The sequence below is a fragment of the Candidozyma auris genome, chromosome 6, assembly GCF_003013715.1.
Source record: "Candidozyma auris chromosome 6, complete sequence".
Classification (NCBI taxonomy): domain Eukaryota; kingdom Fungi; phylum Ascomycota; class Pichiomycetes; order Serinales; family Metschnikowiaceae; genus Candidozyma; species Candidozyma auris.
In genome coordinates, this window is record NC_072817.1 from 846,733 (window position 1) to 865,382 (window position 18,650).

The following is an 18,650-nucleotide window of genomic DNA, read 5'->3' on the forward strand; positions in this document are numbered from 1 at the left end:
GTATACTACTATAACTGTTTTCGTCTATGCTCCTGAGGAGTGTTCTTTCCGACCGATATCTCTTCGATGTAGGTAAAGTAAGATTCATTGAATAGCTTCCATCACGCCTATACATCTTGCTTGTGTGTTGGTGCTCCTGTTGATTTCCTGTCTCCCCATTGCACCCGTGCACCTAGGATGGATTCATAAGATCTACAACCCCGGAGGATAAAACATCCACAACGCATGGCGCCTCCCACGGTTGTTCTCAGCCGGACCGAAGTGCAGCAGCGCTACAAAGAGCAGCTCCAAAATCCCGAGAAATATCAATGTCACCTCAAACTGCTCACGCAGAATGAGTGCACATTCAAAATGTCAGATGCTGGAATGGAATATATCTGTGTGCCTTTCAAACGAATGTTTCAGCGATGTTTGATTCCTGAAACGAAAACAGTAGGAGGAAAAAAGCAGCGAGGCGAGCGATGGGTGAATATCGAGATCACCAATGCTACCACCAACGAGAGGCGACGGGAGCAGCACCAAAACGAGATTGAGCGCTTTCTAGCGGCAGAGAAGGAGTCGTACAAGTGGTACGAGACGCAGGAGGGATGAACGAAATCATTTACGAAGGTACAACAATTACGCAGATGATGATGAATTAATATAGAATCATGACTCAACGTGGACTCAGTAGGTGGAGCCCTCGGCAGGCTGAGGGAGCTTTTTGTTGCTGGCCAGAGCCATGGCTTTACGCAACTCTAAAAGAATGGTTTCCATGGTGTAGGTGCGTTTCCAATTCTTCAAAGTGTCAAACTCAGAAGCAATGATCTTGCCCTCCGAGTTGACACAGGGAAGGTTGATCTTGGAGACAAACGTCACATCAGGGGGCTGGTCCGGGTAATGTTCGCCACACACAATGCTCAAGGAGTAGATTCTGTTTTCGTGGGTTGAATGTGGAGGCCCCAAAATGGTTCCGTTCCAGTAGGTCATGGTGATATCGTCCTGGTTGGACAAGCCGTATGAGATGGACTGGGCGCCAAGCCCCTTTTCGCCCTTTTCCAATTCCTCTAGAAGCTTGAAGTTACGTGGACTGGCGTTAGTAAGCTGGGGGGTTGAAGACATCTCAAGAAACATACATCTTTGACATAACCGTGAGGAAGAAGTAGTTGATCCAGAGTGATATTGGTAGTAGGGGGACGGTGTGCAGGTGCAGGAACCATGGAGCACACGATAGTTATATTTGGAGAATTACAATAGGGATGTAAACTCTCCTCTCGTCTATGAACTGTGTGCTTTCTTCTAGTTTCTCTAGACTCTTCCGTCATATGTGTTTTTTGACAAATAGGAAGGTTATCAACTTAGGGTGAATCACCTTATGAGAGAGTCAAGGCGCGCGACCATAACCATATTTTCGATAAACTGTGGCCATGACAACTTTGTTGCCGATCTCAATACGACTTCGTATTACATCCAGAGCGTATACAACGAGGGCCTCAGAATTGTCAAGGATCAAAACGAGAAATACAGCGTTACTTACAGTCTTGAACTCTGATGTTGGTGAATCTAAATGTGTCTCGTTATGTACTGTAGAAGGTGTTTCGCAGCCACAGGATAAGTATTTTTAGAGGTTGACTTTATCACGTTAGAAAACAACAAAAAACGAAAAGCGAAATGAATCGGGGTCCATTGAATTGGTCAACAACCGAAACACATTGTGAACTTCACAAAAGTTGTCTATTACTTCGGCAAGCATGTTGATAGAGGAAGTATCTGTCGATTTTTCGCAGTCGTTACCCAAGAAAACCAAGGCAGTACAAGGCACCAGATGCAAAGAATCAAAATAACCTGTTTTTGTATTGACTATGAACAATTAACGAAAGTCCACAAGTTCGTCTATAAGTCGAGCAAAACGTCTCTTCTCTGGTAGCGTGCCTCCTCACAGTCCCTCTCTCAATGATTGCAAAATAGCGTTCTCGCTGGCCCTCTAATAGGCACAGGCGACAAATGCATCGTTTGTTCATTGAAATACAATTCGCAGAATGAAGGTTAGTCAATGATGTTTCTCCACAGCTTGTATCAATGGAATCTGCAAAAACATCTTTGATTCACTAACTTCAAAGCACGCAATGCTTACATAGTACAAATAAGCGTAGTCTCCAAAACATACAAAGAAATGTTGGGTGAATCTAAAGTAAATTATTCAACATGCATTTGTAAAAACTCACTTTAAGAAAAGCCATCATGCCATTATTTTATCAATAAAATATGTCACTATTCTCTTTGCTTCTCTCATCTGCTTCTCAGTAACCGTAGTACACCTTCACATTTCGCGCTCCATAGTAAATGATCTAAACAAGCGCTACCACCTCCATCATTACCATGTCGCATCGAAGCCTGTCGCCGTTTGTGGAGCTCAGAGGCTCGGACAACAAAAGCGACTTGCTCAAGCGGATTTCCAAGTTGGAGTACGAGAACAGTTCACTTAAGACGGAGATGCGTCTTCTAGAACAGAATACCGAGACTCTGAAAAAACGGTACGAGGACCTTCTTTTGAAGAAGAACGAGGAATTGGCCGCTCTACATACAAACTTCGACTACGTGTACAATCAGAAGAAGGATCTTGAGAGTAAGCTACAGAATCAGAAGGATGTTTCAGGCAAGGCGTCCAAGGACTCCAGTGCTGAAGTTAGAGAGCTAAAGAAAGAGAACAGGTCGTTGAAGCAGCAGCTAGATCGTCTCGAGAGACAACACAATATTGTGGCGAGCAAGTGTGAGCATCTTAAAACCGATCTCAATCGGGAGCTCTCTGCCAGTGATCTGTATAGGGAGCAGATTACGGTTCTTGAGAAAGAGACTCAACGGTTGGCCCTGCTCAATGACGATATCTTGGAGAGACTCAAGCTTGCAAAGAGTCATTCGCAAAGTTCCGCGGCATCAAAAACGGCTGAAGATCTACGATTGAGATACTTGTCTCTTCAAAAGACAAACACCCAGCTTCAGGCGAAAGTGGACCTGCTTTTACAGCACAAGACCAGCGTGGAGCTTTTGAAGCAAAAGTGTGCATCTTTGTCAAAGAAGGTCGAAGTGCTTGAAAATGCTGAGCGTAGTGCTGCTCAGCTGGAGCTTGCTAGACTAAAGATAAAGGCCAAGTTTGACGACTACTTTGGTTTCCTTGCTCTGAACGTTGGTGATGGCAACGAGGACGATGTGGATGCCAAAGTGTCTACGCTTCTTCAAGACTACAAAGCCCTACAGAACAAAAATCTTGTTTTATACGATAAACTCAACCAGGCCCAGATATCTATAACTGAACTTACGCAATCTGGTGAGCAGCTAATTTCTAAACTTGAGCAGGAGCTCGAGCCCGAAAACGAGAGGTTGAAATCTGAGCTTGAGAAAGCTCAGGCCGAACTCAAAGAGCTCCGAAAGATTCGTTCACTCAATGCTCGTGAAATCGATTTTCTCAGGAATTCCATTAAAGAACTCGACGCTGCTCTCATACGCAAACAAGAAAGCTCCACGTCTTCTGCAGACAAGTCCAATCAAGAACCCTCCAATTCTAAAGCTACCAATCAGTATCTTTCTAACTTGGAAAAGTTGGTTGACGACTACAAGAAGGAAATCGAGAATTTGCGTCATCAGAGAAATGGTGTGTCTTTCACCCCGATAGCTCCAACAAAGCGTCCTAGGCTTTTGGAGGATGATACGCATGTTTTGAACACGAAGACACTTAGAAATCAGAACATAGAATTAGAGTCCAAATTGAAAGGTCTTCAAGATGAGGTTGACAGGCTCAACAGAAAGCTTGAAGAGTACGACAACGCCACAAGTAAACAAAGTTCTCTCATTGTGGAGTTTACGAGAAATCCATTCCGAAAGGATCAACTAGTCAAACAGGAAACGCTAGATGCACTTCGTCACGAGAATGAAGCGATGATCGCAAAGTATATCAACCATGAAGAAGTCGACACTGTCCCTCGATCGATTTTTGCAAGACAAGAAAATGACAAGGAAGTTCTTCAAAGTAAAATTGATCAACTATACAAAAAGAACAGCCGGCTCACCAGCGTCTACACAGAGAAAAGCAAAAAAATTATGTCTTTGATATCCAAATTTTTTGGCTATTCTATTGAGTTTGTGCCTAGTCCATTGAATCCGAACGACCTATGCTCAAAAATGAAGCTATATTCTAAATTCCTAGCAAAATCTGAAAATGATTCAGAAGCATGTTATTTAACCTTGGATGTTCAAACCAAAGATCTCAAAGCACATGGTAGTTACAATTTCCGCAATCTCTGCTCAGAGCTAGTCAGCCAATGGGTCAATGAAAAAGATCTGATACCTTGTTTCTTGAGTGCCTTGACCCTTCGTCTTCATCAAGAAAAGAATTCTTCCAATGGCAGTGAATCGTAGAGCTTCGATTCAATTCACCAATTTGGTCTTTAGCAATTCATGGGCAACTAACACAAGTATGTCCCTCGGTGATTTATCAAAATTTTTGTAATTTTTGACTACCAGGATCCACGTGTCTCCCTTCTTAACCTGATCAAATTGCTTTTCGAGTTGTTTGACGAGTTCATTCTTATCCTTGTCACTGTGATTTTTTTCATAAAAACAGTATGCCCACCCCCATGCATCGCCATTCAGGCTGTCTGCATTGAGGGCTCTGTTGAACCATGCATGTGCCTTTGTGAACTGTCCATCAAGCCAAAAGAAAACACCAATAGTAAGCAAGATTTCAGGAGCGTTATTCGTGCTCTTGAGAGCATCAAGAAAGGCATTCTTTCTGTGTGACATTTTTGGTATCATCTTCAAGAAATGAATCCATATAGCTGGCGCTGAGGAGAATAGCTGACGGGATTTATTTACAAGCTGCCTAGCGGTAATCATATCTCCTTGACCCATCTCTAGATCAATTTTGGCTACCCACAAATCAGCGCTTTTGGGATGATCAAGAATTGCCTTGTCCAATATTGATCTTGCTCGTGCTGGAGCTTCTAGCTTTATGTCTATCTTAGCAAGATTTATTGGGATTTCAATAGATGAAGGACACTGTCTGCTCCCAATCGATAGTACCTCACGGGCTTTGTGTAGATCTTGCATTTCCTCAAGTATTTGAGCTTTTTGTAAGTAAAGCTTGAAGTTTTCTTTAAAGATGCTCAACGATTCATCACATACATCAAGGATAGATATTCTGCTGGCAAACTCAAACAGCTTGAACTGGCAAAATCTAAGCAAGTGAATATATTTGTACCAGAGTCTTACCGATGTTTCTGTTGAACTGTCCAATGCATTCCTCGAAAAATTAAAGGCTGCCTCAAAATTTAAAGTTTTGGTCTCCAATTTGAACCTTGCCAACTGAATTTTCTCACTCTTCTCAAACTCTTCTTCTGCCTTGATTAAGACTTCCCGGGCATGAGAAATGTCCAGGCAAGCTATCCAAGCATCTTTCGCGTACATTAACCGAAGCACTTCCAAGTTTGGATTTGACTCCACTGCCTTCTCGTAGAACCGATAAACCCTTTCTTTATCAAGATTTTCCTCGTTTCTTAGAGAGGTGAACAACATTGACCAGCAATTGATGTCATGAGGAAACTCTTGTGTGAGAAGATCATAGGCTTGTACAACACAAGTGGAAGCAGAAAGCTTGTTGAGTTTCTCTGCCGAAGTGAAGACTTCACTAATGCGCATTTCGCCTTCGGGAAGGCCATCATAATAATTGTTGACAATTGCTTTGGCGGTGGTCTTGAGTCCCTCAAGTTCAGCTGTTGCAGCCTCATCGAGCCAAAACAGTACTTCTTTGGCAGAATCGTGCTTGCTGAGCTCCTTGATTCCCTTGCTTAGCATCTTAGAAAGCTTCTGCTCGCTAACCCCTGCGTCTTCTCTCTCCTCGAGCTTCAAAGCAGCGACCCAAATGTGTGGGTTCTGCGGTAGTTGTTTCCTAGCACTGTTGAGCACCTTCTTGCTCTCAGAGTAGTCTGATAGCTCAAGAAGAGCCTGCCAAAGCTCCCATTCTTCTGGACAGAGCTCAGTTGCTTTCTGCAAAAGTCTCTTCGCGTCCTGCCTGTCTTCTTCCAAATCTATAAGCGCTTTCCATAGTCTCACGTTTGAGGGTAGAAACTCCAACGCTTTCATGAGGATTCTCTTTCTGGAGAGTACATCAGCGGGATTCTCAAGGTTCACTGCCTCAAACCAAAGCTTTTCAGATTTCGAGTTGAGCCTCAAGGCTTCATTGACAATGTACTTGCACAACTTGGTGCTCTCGCTCGACTTGCGATGAATCTTCAAGCTCTCTAGCCACACTAGCTCAGAATGTGGTACACGGTTGCAACCCTCAACAATGAGTTTCTTTGCTTGCTCAAGATTTTTAGCCTGTTCTTCAAGTCTGGCAGAAGAGATCCACAGGTCTGCCTTATGGGGCTCAGTCTTTCGTAGAGAGGCCAATATCTGTTTGCTACGCTCTAAGTCCACACGAAGAGCAGCATCCTGGTCAAGCTCCTCTAAAAGCGCATCTCTATCATCGTTCTCTTTATCTTTGTCATCGCCTGAAGCCCGAAACCCGCTTCCAGTGCTTGCTATTAGCACATCTGGGGCAGCATACGTTCTTTGCGATTGCTGCTCTAGAATTCTCTGGCGCTTGTTTTTGCGAGTCAAGTCACCCACCTCAGGCAAATTCTCCCATTCTTGAGCTGTCACCAGCGCCAATTGGGGCTTTAGCAGCTGAAACTCAGACGTGATAATGCCAGTGCCTGTTTCTATGGTCACCACGCCATTTTCTTTGATGTCTTCTGGCTCCTTCCTCTTTCTTCTGCCCTCTAGTCTCTTTTCGATCGCCTCGTATATTTTATCCGCTTCGTCATCTTCATCTGTGTTTCCCCTTAGCAGTAGCATTCCATGCTCAGAGCTATCTATAAGGCGATCATCTTCAGTGCCAAAGTGAGATTCGAACCTCACTGGGCCGGTATCTGCGCTAGTAGTGAATCCTGTAGCGCCTCTACCCACTCCAGCCACGTAACCTGGAGGCGGTTCCTGATCAAGGAAGGCCTTTCTTTCCATAGTGGAGACGGTTGTGGTACTTGTGTGGTATATACTATATAGCGCTTAGCGCGAATATAGGAAGGCGAGGCAATGTGAACAAGGATCTTAGTATTGAAGCAGGGATTTGCCCATAGAATAGATAATAGCCTAAAGAGCTAGATGATTCTATCCATTATACGAATTTTGGGAAATTTGTTCCGAATCAAGTACCTTGTTCGTGAGTCACGTGACTGTCCTCGGCCCAGGCATTTTTTTGTGAGCCTCATCGCAGGCATCGAATCCAACATCACCACTAGCTTCAACACCAAAATGCCCAAAAGAGCAGCTGAAGAGGATCCTAGCGTCTCAATTGGTGGCGTTGCCAAACAGGCCTCTGGAGAAGTCCCTCCAGCCACAGGCGAAGGAGTCGTAGAGAAAGATATAGACATGGGCGACTACGAGGACCCATATGGAGACGACTTCGAAAGTGATGGAGAGATCATCGAGCTTGACTCGGAAGGAGAAGACGGAATGGAACAAGACGGCTCGTCTAACAAGATAGAAGACTTGGAACGCGAGGAAGCCAGTGGACAACCCCAGCAGGAAATATACTTGCCCCACAGACTGAAGCCTTTGGGCCCCGACGAAGTGCTAGAGGCAGATCCTACCGTTTACGAGATGTTGCACAATGTCAATATGCCTTGGCCATGTTTAACGCTAGACATCATGCCCGACAGCTTGGGCAACGAGAGAAGAACGTACCCTGCGTCTTTGTATGTGGCCACAGCTACTCAAGCGCAGAAGGCTAAGGATAATGAGTTGATCACGATGAAATTGTCGTCTTTGGCGAAAACACTTGTTAAAGAAGAAGATGAAAATGAGGATGATGACGATGACGAGGAAGAAGATTCTGACCCTGTGATGGTCTCGGAAACTGTTCCACTTAAAAGCACCACCAACAGACTCAGGGTGTCTCCACACGCTGCACAGACCGGTGAATATTTGACTGCAGCTCTGCAAGAGAATGGCGAAGTGCTCATTTATGACTTGCTGCCTCAGTACAAGGCATTTGACACTCCAGGATACATGATCCCCAAGGGAGCCAAAAGACCCATTCACACTATCCGTGCTCATGGCAACGTGGAAGGTTATGGTTTGGACTGGTCTCCTCTTATAAATACCGGTGCGTTGTTGCTGGGCGATTGCCTGGGCAGAATTCACTTGACAAACCGTACCACATCCAGTTGGGTCACCGATAAGACTCCGTTCTTTGCATCTCAGTCGTCAATCGAGGACATTCAATGGTCCACGAATGAGACCACTGTTTTCGCCACTGGTGGGTGTGACGGCTACGTTAGAATTTGGGACACGAGATCGAAGAAGCACAAACCTGTTATTTCGGTCGAGGCATCCAAAACTGACGTGAATGTCATCTCATGGAGCACCAAGATCTCTCACTTGCTTGCATCTGGCCATGATGACGGTACCTGGGGCGTGTGGGACTTGCGTAGCTTTAACGGAAAAGACAAGCCTTCTCCAGTCGCTCACTACGACTTCCATAAAGCACCAGTGACATCGATCTCGTTCAATCCTTTGGATGAGTCCATCATTGCCGTATCTTCTGAAGACAACACTGTCACGCTATGGGATTTGGCAGTGGAGGCAGACGACGAGGAGATCTCTCAACAAAGAAAAGAAGCCCAAGAGTTGCATGACATTCCTCCACAGTTGTTGTTTGTCCACTGGCAAAGGCATGTTAAAGACGTCAGATGGCACTCGCAGATCCCTGGCTGCTTGGTGTCGACAGGTGGAGACGGTTTGAATGTGTGGAAGACTATTTCAGTATAAGTTGTATATTAGGTGGTGCCGGTAGGACAAAGAAGCATTCGACATCTTCGTATCGGAAATTTCAATTGATAGAGTGTCAGAGAAAAGCACACTTGAATTTGAGGGCTCTTAAAGAAGTGGCTAGAAAAAGAAGTTTGTAGGTAAGAGAGGAAATTTAAGGTTACAGAATAAAGTGTCGCCTGTAGCATGCCCTCTGAAACCTATTGCTGTTGTTTGATGAGAAATTTGCAGCCAGTAGGATGAGCAGTTGCGATGTATAATCCCATGATCCTATATCAACACTCGATAGCTGAACGCTGCCGATTACATTAGACTTAAGTTAGTCAGTAACTAACACGAAGTCAGACAAGCATCAAATTATATCCTATGTAATAAGGGAGCTTTTTAAATTATCTCCATCTGCACTGTAACATCCCATCTTCCGAACTTGGACGCTTTCGCAACCATTCTCCAATATAGTTCACTAAGTGGAATTCTCAGATGGTACATAAATCAGCTACAATGTTACCTGGAGAATAGCTTTCCGCTGTATTATTATGATTTCGAACCCTGGTTTCCTTCCAACGATTCCCAAACCAGATGACCCCACGGACTTCAAGTTTTTTTAATTGGCGGTTTCAACCGAATCGTATATTGGCTGCGAAATCTTCGCGATCTTGTAGGCATCGCCAAACTACCACCATGGGCAAGAAAGACAAGAAGAGCAAGGAAGAGAAAAAGGCCCGTGCCGCCGAAAAGCAGAAGAAGAACAGTCAGAAGGCCGAACTAAAACAGAAGAAGCAGGCAAAGAAAACGGGTGAAGAAGAGGAAGATGACCAGGACATCGATGCCATCTTGGAGCAGTATGCCAAAGAGCAAGAAGAACTCTTGGCAGTCAAGGTGGATGTTGTTGAGAAGCCGTCAAAGAGACTCAATCCTAGTCTTGTGGCTTCACCTCTTCAGGGAAAGAGGGAGTTGATCTTGTTTGGCGGTGAGTTCAACGATGGGTCTATGGCCAAGTTCTACAACGACCTATACACTTATACAATAGATAACAACATCTGGAGAAGATACACGTCCAAGAACGCGCCATTGCCGAGATCTTCGCATGCAATGTGTGCTCATCCCTCTGGCATCGTGGTCATGTTTGGAGGTGAGTTCTCGTCGCCCAAGCAATCGACATTTTACCACTACGGCGACACATGGGTGTTGGACGCTGAGACCAAAGAGTGGGAGAAGATTGACCAGAAAAGAGGTCCCTCGGCAAGATCGGGCCACAGAATGTGTGTTTGGAAGAACTACATCATCATGCACGGTGGTTTCAGAGACTTGGGTGTCCTGACAACGTATCTCAGTGACATGTGGCTCTTTGACATCACCACGCACAAATGGACCCAAGCAGAATTTCCCCCGGCACATATCATTCCCGACGCCCGCTCTGGTCACTCATTGATTCCACACCCTGAAGGTGCTGTCATCTACGGTGGGTATTGTAAAGTGAAGGCCAAGAAAGGATTGCAGAAGGGTAAGGTGCTCACCGACACATGGTTGGTGAAGATGAAGGCAGATCCTAAAGGCATCAGATTTGAAAGACGTAGGAAGCAAGGGTACAATCCTTCACCGAGAGTTGGCTGCTCGATGGTGTTCCACAAGAATAGAGGAATCATGTTTGGTGGTGTCTACGACTACGACGAGAGTGAGGAGAAGATTGAGTCACAGTTCTACAACTCTTTGCAGTCTTATCAGGTAGAGACTAATAGATGGTTCAACATGACGTTGAAGCCCAGAAAGAAGAAGAAGCAAGAGCCTGTAAAGGATAAGGCTAGTAGAGACGAGGACTTGGAGGATATTCTCAATGCTATCTTGGCGAAGGCAAACTTGAATGACGATGACGAGGAGAAGGATGAAGTTTCTCAGATTGAGAAGTTGAAGCAACAAGAAGAGAGAGAGGAGATGGAGAATGATAAGGTCGAGTTTCCAATCGTAAACCAGCTTCCTCATCCTCGTTTCAATGCTGCTACGTGTGTTGCCGATGACTCCTTGTATATATTTGGTGGTATCTTCGAAAAAGGAGAGCAGGAGTTCACCTTGGATTCGATGTACTCGATCGATTTGAACAAGGTCGATGGTGTGAAAGTATATTGGGAGGATCACAGTGACTTGGAGAAAGACATCGTTGGATCTGACGATGAGGAGGATGACGGGGAGGATGAGGATGACGACGAGGATAAGGAGGGCGAGGTTGAGGATGAGGATGACGACGAAGAAGAGGAAGAAGACGAGGAAGAGGAAGAGGAAGAGAAAGATGAAGACGCTAACCCCGATCCTCGTCCATGGCTTCCTCACCCCAAACCGTTCGAAACCTTACGTGCATTTTACATACGTACGGGTGCTCAGTTCCTCGAATGGTCCATTTCCAGTAACAGAGACGCCAGAGGTAAGTACTTGAAGAAAGCGGCATTTGATCTCTGTGAGGATCGGTTCTGGGAAAGAAGAGATCAGGTGAGAGCTGCAGAGGACCAGCTCGAGGAGCTTGGTGGTGTTGGCGAGGTTGTCGAAAAGGATACACTGAAGAACGGAAAGAGAAGGTGATAGACGATACAATAATTACACAGACATAGAACTAATTTACAGAATCCACAATTGCTACAGCGCAATGGCTCCTCTTACTTATTCGGATTGATCAAACTGTGGTCACATGTATTGCCGACGTAACATATCGGAAACGGTACAGCTGATTCCGCTTCTAGATTGGTATTAACAGACCATGTGCTGATCAGAATATGAAAGAACACTTTTGGAGCTCTGCATCAAAATATGCATATATCCGTGGATCACAATCAAACAACTTACGACCACATTCAACTGATGCCATAAGTTTTGCTACCGAAATATAAGGCTTAGCGATGTTTTTATCTTGTGCTACTAGTGTAATGTTCAAGGTTGTCGTAGGCTGGAGCTTGAAACCAAACTTGCGAAATGCTGTGAATTGAAATCTTAGGGCGGCACTTTGAGTTAAAGAATTCAACGGTAATGTGGTGAGGTTCCCGAGTAAAATTCCGAGTAATACGCCCAGATTGGGGCACCGTTGCGTAATTCAATCAATGTCTTTTGTGTCAACTTCTTATTTTTGTGGCTTTTCTTCATGTCAACGTTAGACCGTACATCTTAGCGCCGTTTTGCAACAACATCGGAGAAACCATGTGATCGATCGATCCTTGAAAGCAATCCAGGCGACCAGTCCGATAGGGCTTTCTTACTGCATTTAACGATTTTTGACGTGAATTTGCCTCTTGATATTCTTATCATCGAGAAGTCGGACCATAGCAAGAGCGTTTTGCGCTTCGGCCCGTTCTCGATTTGCTACATGATTTTTGCAACCACAAAATTTGTGGATACCTTTGCATATCCGGAAACGGAGAAGCGTCCGTGTTTGATTGCTCAAGAATCCCACCACAGAGAACTATTTAAACTCGTAGTTTCTTCCTCGCTGCCCTAAGTTTTCATCAGTTCATCTCTCACTACCACAAACACTCACTTGCAATGAAATTCTCTAAGGCTTTCGTCTCTGGCCTTGTTGCCACCACCGCTGTCTCTGCTTCTCCAATCGACTCCACTGAGTTGGCTAAGAGAGAGAACGTTGACGTCCTCTTGGGCCGTGTCGAGACTCTTCTCGGTACTGTTGTCAAGGATGTCTCCACAATCTTGTCTCACGCAGGCGTCAATCAGACTGCTGTCTTTGAGCCTATCTTCTCTTCCTTGAATTTGGAGAAGAGAGAGGAGAATGTTGCTCGCTTTAACGCTGGTGAGATCCCCACTGTGTTGGGTGACATTGCTCAGCTTGTCACCGATATCTTGAAGGATGTTGGCCTGATCACCGCTGATGGCTTGAAGGTGTTCTTCTAAACGGTGTCGTCTGTTATTGTACGGAAAGTGCACTTGAATTGTTCCAATATAATATTCTATAACTAATATAAAAAAAAAACCCCAAAATCATGTAATTATTTTTTGAAACGCTTGACGAGATACAGCAAGAGATTCGATCGAGAAAGTACCATATTGGATCTGTATCGGGGATTACCCCTAGTAGCACTTGTTGACCACTGAAAAGAACTTGGTTGATGCTAAGCTGGAGAATAAGGAGATTTTTAGGGTTGTCAAGTGCTGAAAAAAATTATACCCTGGAGTCAAAGAGAACTACTACATTTTAATCTAGATCTTAAGTAGAAAATACAGTGCCTGGGATAAGAAACTTGTCGCTTCTGATTTTCATTATGTGATGTTTATTCTAGATATTTGCAACAATGCACATGTGCATTTTGTTATGATTGTCTATGGTACAAGGGATATTATGCAAAGTGGATACCAACCTGATGGAAAGCATATAGGAGCTTGAGGAAGTCGGTCTGGTCTAATTTGGCGGCTCTCTTGTCGGCGAAGCCAGTGTCTCTCAAAACAGTCTCGATTTTCTCCTTAACAACTCCAGTCAAGTCTGTCTTGGAGTCCACAGCCATGGAGTCTTCGGCATTCTGCGTCGCTAAGAGCGTCTTGTAGTTCTTTTCCAAAATCTCAATTACGTTGCTAGACTTAAATCCAGCTGCGATAGTCTTATTTTTTCTCACAAAAACAATACGAAGCAAGCCATCCCACTCATTAAAGTCAATATTTGGTCTGGGCTGTTTGATCTCGATTCTGACCACCGAGGACTCCACCTGTGGGGGAGGTCTGAAATTGTTTCTTCCCACCTTCATTATATGCGTCACATTAGCCCACATTTGCACGTTTGCTGAGAGTCGACAGTACAAGGCGTCACCAGGACGAGCTAATAGACGCATCGCAAATTCTCTTTGGAACATGAGGATCGATACCCTAGGTGGTCTGGGCTGATTGAGGAGTTTGAACACCAACGGCGAGGAAATCTGATAGGGGGTGTTGGAGATGCACACGTCGAAGTATGGAAGTTCGGCCTTTATGAAGTCTCCCAAAATGATCTCCAACTTCTTCTGATTCGGGGTGCCTGCTACTCTCTTTGTAAGCTCTGCTGCCATTCGAGGATCCATCTCTGAGGCAATAACTTTTCTAGCTTTTTCCAAGATTCTCACCGTCAAGTTACCCGTACCAGGACCAACTTCTAGGACAACGTCACTAGGTTTGAGCTGAGCTTTATCAACGATGCCCTGTGCAACAAGTGGGTTTTTGAGAATATGCTGTCCGAGATCTGTGTTGAACTTGAAAACCGAGTTGACTGCCTTCGAAGCGTCCACTGTTTTTCCGGTAGGATTTGGAGCGGAGGAGAATTTCTTTTTGGCTGCTTTTGCCATGTTTAAGTCACAATATAGGAGGGTCCAGGTACTTCGTTAGACGTGCTTGGACCCATCTCATCGCATGTATGTATGTATGTAAATCCGTACACCGCGATAGTGTATATTCTCATGGACGGTAGAAAATATTCAGTGAATTTCTGTTCTCATCAAAATATAATTGCATTTGAGATTATTTGAATAGTTTGAAGAGTTTGTCTTCTTTGTAGTAGTGGTTGTTGCGTTTGTAAGTATACATCTAGACAGAGTAGAAGTCACAACAGTAGTTAGCATATACCCTAAGATGTCCTCTCTCGCTGGACAACAAATTGTCCAACAGAAACATCATGTCCTCATTTACCCTATAAAAAGAATCTTTCTTTGCGTCGATCGTTTTTTTTTGTACATCTTGTGATGTTTTCGTCCACAACTACAGTGGTCTCACATATTTCGCACTCATTTATAAGTCTCACTGTTCAAGACTTGAACCTATAGAGCTCAGAGTACAGCTAGAATACTCTTGCTCAGTCCCGTTGATTTCACCATAAATCTCTTGGGCAGTTTGGAGAAGCTTATCGGCAATATTGCACAACTGTGGAGCTCCTTGAAACGTCTTTCTCTTGGAAAAAAACTTAGAGAGCCTCACTGGAAGCAACGGCTTCTGCTCGTTGTGAAGAACACATTCAAACTGGCCATTTGTGTCCAATGCCACCAGAGTAGACAATTCGAAGTTTCCATGAATCAAAGGTGGAAGATCCCACGTCCAAGCGTGGTGCTGCTCAAGGAGCTTAACGTGGAAGCCTCTTCGATAAGACGCTTGAGTCAAGCCAGTGTAAGATTCGTTGTTGAAAGACCTTTGGCAAAGTTCTATAGCCTCATGAGCTTGAAGCGCTACGTCAACGGCTTTTTTAAATCCCCAGTCGACGTGAGTATGGATGCTGTCAAGAAACTGTTTGGCTAGCCTATTTGCGTCACTCGACCTGAGAAGGCCACCAATGACCGTGCCGTACAATTCCCGCAAGACAACAGTAGTGAAATTCTGGGATGTCTCTTTGTCCCATTTAGTGATCAGAGAGTTGTGCCTGTTGCCCACATAAGGATCCACCTGACTGTAGACGCAAGGATTGGTAAGTGACTTAATCTTTGCCTGTGAACAGGTGGTGGGAGAAGGAAGCATCAAATTCCATCTGTCACAATTATTCTCTTCTTCTGGCAGTGAACATCTGCTGTACCTGCTTGAGTTCTTTTGCGCTTGACGCTTCTTCGGCACCTGCAAAGGCTGGGAGTAAATCACACAGTCAGCTTCTGTATCGCTCTCCAGCTCAAAGTAGCAGTCTACGTGAGTTGCATTGACATTTTGCAGCGATGACTCCACCTCTCTATTCCGGCGACTCCTGATATACGCTCGAATGCGTGCTCGAATACGTGCTCTCATGGCTCTGGCACTGAACATGCTCATCTTCCATCCCGACCGCTTCCACAAATTCTTCGTGTAGTAGATCTTCTCGAGCTCTCTTAAGTAGAATCTCTCGGCTGTTACAATTCGCAAATTGTTGTCTGGCTCAGTCACTTCTGGCTCTCTTATTTCAGGAAATCGCTCAAGCGTCTCTCTCTTGGACAATAAAATGGGCACCCCGTCGTTTCTGGTGGGAATGGTACGAGCAGATTGCAACGAGGTTGAGGATGAAGTAATTTTGATGTCGGCAAGGGGATTGTCGAGAAAATAGGTATCGCTTCTCTTTAGAAGCTCTTTCCAAGTTTCATCAATCAACGAATTGTTCGAGGCTAGCGACTTTGGAGTATGGATGTAGTTATAAGATTTGGTTGGGGAGGTGGCTGCTCTGGGGAGCGGAGGATTCAGTTTCGTGAAGATGGCTCCCACTGCTGGCATTTTGAATGATTTCAATGGGTTGGGAGAGGTCTTCGGGGAAATAGTGGATCCTCACAAATGGTTGCAAAATGGCTACAAAGTGAATGCGACCTGGTTCGCAGGAAATAGATACTTAAAGTTGTTGAGCCAACGCATGCTTTCAACGAATGGTTGATTGAAAAGTATAAGATTTTGGGTACTCCATGGAACCGAAAGACTGCAAATTGAATGCTCTCAAGGTTTTTTTCTTCAAGAACTCACAGTGAACGCAGTTTATGGATAAGATAGATAGGGCAGAAACAGTCTCACTAGTTGATATACAGACAAAGACTTTAAAGATTGCAACGGGTCCCTGATTCCTACTTTGTCTCCATTAAATGATGCACCTCACGTAACTCCACGAAGACATGAGATATGGGTTCTGAAACATGCTGGATGATTGTATAACCTGCATGCGGCCTGTATCAGGATCCATAAACAAACTGCTATCACAACCAAACTTTAACGATAATAGCATATTTCCGTGATATTTGTGCATATGCTCCGGTGTCATCAGTACTCCCTATCCAATGTCTGTTCGAACGCCACCATGGGTGAAATGCCATTTCGACTTTGTCTCTCTAATGGGAAGCGATTTCCTGGATCAAATGCATAAAGAACAAGGACTTCTGATCTACGAGCTCTCGAAGCTTCAGACGATTCTACGAGAGGTTGAAACATACCTTGATGGAGTAATTGACTTGCTAGGTAGGGCAGAAGACGAGACTCTAGACTGGTTCCACAAGGAGAGGGACCTTATCCGGACTCTACTGAAAGAAGTCTCTCTGATAGAACTGTTCGTGGCACTGGCAATGACACTACCGAGAATCCTCGATGAAGAGGATGTGCTGGACCTTTTAAAACATATCACTGACCAGACGGCTAGAGCAAAGCAGGTTTCTTTGCAAGCACAAACTGCAGTATCTATAGCAGCACAGTATCACGAAATACGCTACGATAACATCGAAGACATCCATCGTGAAGTTTCTGCTTGCGGTGGTCTTTACAAGTCCCTTGTGGATGTCAAATTAAGCGAGGATCTACCGAGTGACCTCACAGTGGAAAATATTGTTTCGAAGGTCAAGCTCAATGGCTCCAACTTAAGCACTTCCATTCAGACACCCAAAGTCATGGCATTTACAGAGGATGAGGAGGCCTTTTTCGAGAAGTTTGAGCAGTTTGAGACTCGTTGTAAGCCAACAAGTGTGTCAATTCAGTTTTTGGAACACCTCGTGAAGCAGTTCAACCTGTCTTGCGGTGTACTCTTCCCATCCGCAATTGCTGATGTAAATCATGACTATGACATGCTCAGAAAGGCTTGGAGAAAGGTTCTCAATGACTTTAATAATTTACGAGACTCAGCCGTCAATCAGCGCTGGCGGCAACTATGTCTATTTCTCATCGACCATATGGTCTTGAAACTTGACAAGATACAACAGGAACTTCAGAGTAATAGAGGCTCTCAGGAAATCAGTGATGAGTTAAGTATCAACTTCAAAACATGTTCCAACGCAAACACACTTCTTCATAAGGCCATGATAGAGCATCTACGGAGCGACAAAATCATCATAGAACGCTTCAAATCTGAGATTGTTCCACGCTGGAAGACTGTCAATGAACTCCTTAGTGGATCTCTTCAACTATCGACTCTACCTGATACTCCTAGGGGTTCAACACCGGAGCCAGGCGAAGACGGGCTCAAACCCGTGAAAATGATACAGAAACGGACACCGCTGGCGTTGTCTGGACACAAGGAATCATCATCTACATTTTCCCCAAATGGATTTAATCTACGTCTTGGAGTAAATCCTTCGCCTAACATTCCCATCAGTGCTGAGAAGACGGATAGGTTTATTGATCTCGATATAGAACCCAATCACGAACGCAGCAGAAAGTTGCAAATGGCACTATTCGGTCTTCAAGAGCCTTTCAAAAATGAAGACATTCACGTCTCTCATGATGATAGCACTGAGACTTTAGTGCATCCCAGGACGCCTGAGATGCATCCGATATCGACTCGGAAATATAAGGAGCTCTTGCATGAAATGAGCAGGAGTCATCCTCCTTCTGGCTCGAAAATCCCCATCATTGTTTCAGACTACATTCATAGGTGTCTACCTGTGATCAAGAAGATCCCTTCGAAAGGATCTCACATTCCTACCATCAGTCCGTCCCATCCAGTCTTCATTTCTCCCGAAAGAAGGCCCAAGAGTATGCAAATATCGATGTCCTTGGTGCCAAGACACACATCTTTGAGAACTCCATACATGTCCCCTACCCATCTAAGAAGTCCGCCCCTGTTTACTTTACCCAAACGGCGAGTTCTGGGACGAAGGCAGTCCTCAGCAGGATCTCTGACCATAAGTGACTTCACGCCTCGAGAGAGATCAAGAGCGTCTCTGTTGAATATTAGAGCAGACAAAATCTCACTTGCTAATCAGACGACACCAAATTTGGCTTACGATGCCGGGGGTATTGACGAGGTGGTGCCTCATTTCGATCGACTTAGTTTAAGGTCAACGTCGCCAGATCGGCCAGGGTCCTCTATCGGGCTGAGATTTGACGAAAGCCATCTTGTGCAGCCGGTAAAACCTACCAAAAAGGCGTGGAAGTGAGGC

General features: G+C 44.7%; 9 protein-coding genes across 9 annotated transcripts; 5 read left to right on the forward strand and 4 right to left on the reverse strand. All coding sequences in view use genetic code 12, as the record gives it.

The window, feature by feature from the left end:
• Positions 1–666: 666 nt before the first annotated feature.
• CJI96_0005055 (E2 ubiquitin-conjugating protein MMS2) lies at positions 667–1,126 on the reverse strand (the record flags this gene model as incomplete). Its single annotated transcript, XM_029034078.2, has 2 exons — positions 667–1,069; positions 1,116–1,126. The coding sequence occupies 2 exons, from the start codon at positions 1,124–1,126 to the stop codon at positions 667–669; spliced, it is 414 nt and encodes a 137-aa protein (XP_028891641.1).
• Positions 1,127–2,358: 1,232 nt separating this feature from the next.
• On the forward strand, positions 2,359–4,392 carry CJI96_0005056 (coiled-coil domain-containing protein; the record flags this gene model as incomplete). The annotated part of the gene is made up of 1 exon (XM_029034079.2): positions 2,359–4,392. The coding sequence occupies one exon, from the start codon at positions 2,359–2,361 to the stop codon at positions 4,390–4,392; it is 2,034 nt and encodes a 677-aa protein (XP_028891642.2).
• A 9-nt stretch (positions 4,393–4,401) lies between these two features.
• Positions 4,402–7,035, reverse strand: CJI96_0005057 (U4/U6-U5 snRNP complex subunit PRP6; the record flags this gene model as incomplete). The annotated part of the gene is made up of 1 exon (XM_029034080.2): positions 4,402–7,035. One exon carries the CDS (start codon positions 7,033–7,035, stop codon positions 4,402–4,404), a length of 2,634 nt encoding a protein of 877 aa, XP_028891643.2.
• Positions 7,036–7,326: 291 nt separating this feature from the next.
• CJI96_0005058 (ribosome biosynthesis protein RRB1) lies at positions 7,327–8,844 on the forward strand (the record flags this gene model as incomplete). The annotated part of the gene is made up of 1 exon (XM_029034081.2): positions 7,327–8,844. One exon carries the CDS (start codon positions 7,327–7,329, stop codon positions 8,842–8,844), a length of 1,518 nt encoding a protein of 505 aa, XP_028891644.2.
• A 681-nt stretch (positions 8,845–9,525) lies between these two features.
• Positions 9,526–11,415, forward strand: CJI96_0005059 (uncharacterized protein; the record flags this gene model as incomplete). Its single annotated transcript, XM_029034082.2, has 1 exon — positions 9,526–11,415. One exon carries the CDS (start codon positions 9,526–9,528, stop codon positions 11,413–11,415), a length of 1,890 nt encoding a protein of 629 aa, XP_028891645.2.
• A 951-nt stretch (positions 11,416–12,366) lies between these two features.
• On the forward strand, positions 12,367–12,729 carry CJI96_0005060 (uncharacterized protein; the record flags this gene model as incomplete). Its single annotated transcript, XM_029034083.1, has 1 exon — positions 12,367–12,729. One exon carries the CDS (start codon positions 12,367–12,369, stop codon positions 12,727–12,729), a length of 363 nt encoding a protein of 120 aa, XP_028891646.1.
• A 443-nt stretch (positions 12,730–13,172) lies between these two features.
• On the reverse strand, positions 13,173–14,144 carry DIM1 (putative dimethyladenosine transferase; the record flags this gene model as incomplete). Its single annotated transcript, XM_029034084.2, has 1 exon — positions 13,173–14,144. The coding sequence occupies one exon, from the start codon at positions 14,142–14,144 to the stop codon at positions 13,173–13,175; it is 972 nt and encodes a 323-aa protein (XP_028891647.1).
• Positions 14,145–14,592: 448 nt separating this feature from the next.
• Positions 14,593–16,014, reverse strand: CJI96_0005062 (uncharacterized protein; the record flags this gene model as incomplete). Its single annotated transcript, XM_029034085.2, has 1 exon — positions 14,593–16,014. The coding sequence occupies one exon, from the start codon at positions 16,012–16,014 to the stop codon at positions 14,593–14,595; it is 1,422 nt and encodes a 473-aa protein (XP_028891648.2).
• A 548-nt stretch (positions 16,015–16,562) lies between these two features.
• On the forward strand, positions 16,563–18,647 carry KAR9 (Kar9p; the record flags this gene model as incomplete). The annotated part of the gene is made up of 1 exon (XM_029034086.2): positions 16,563–18,647. One exon carries the CDS (start codon positions 16,563–16,565, stop codon positions 18,645–18,647), a length of 2,085 nt encoding a protein of 694 aa, XP_028891649.2.
• Positions 18,648–18,650: the final 3 nt, after the last annotated feature.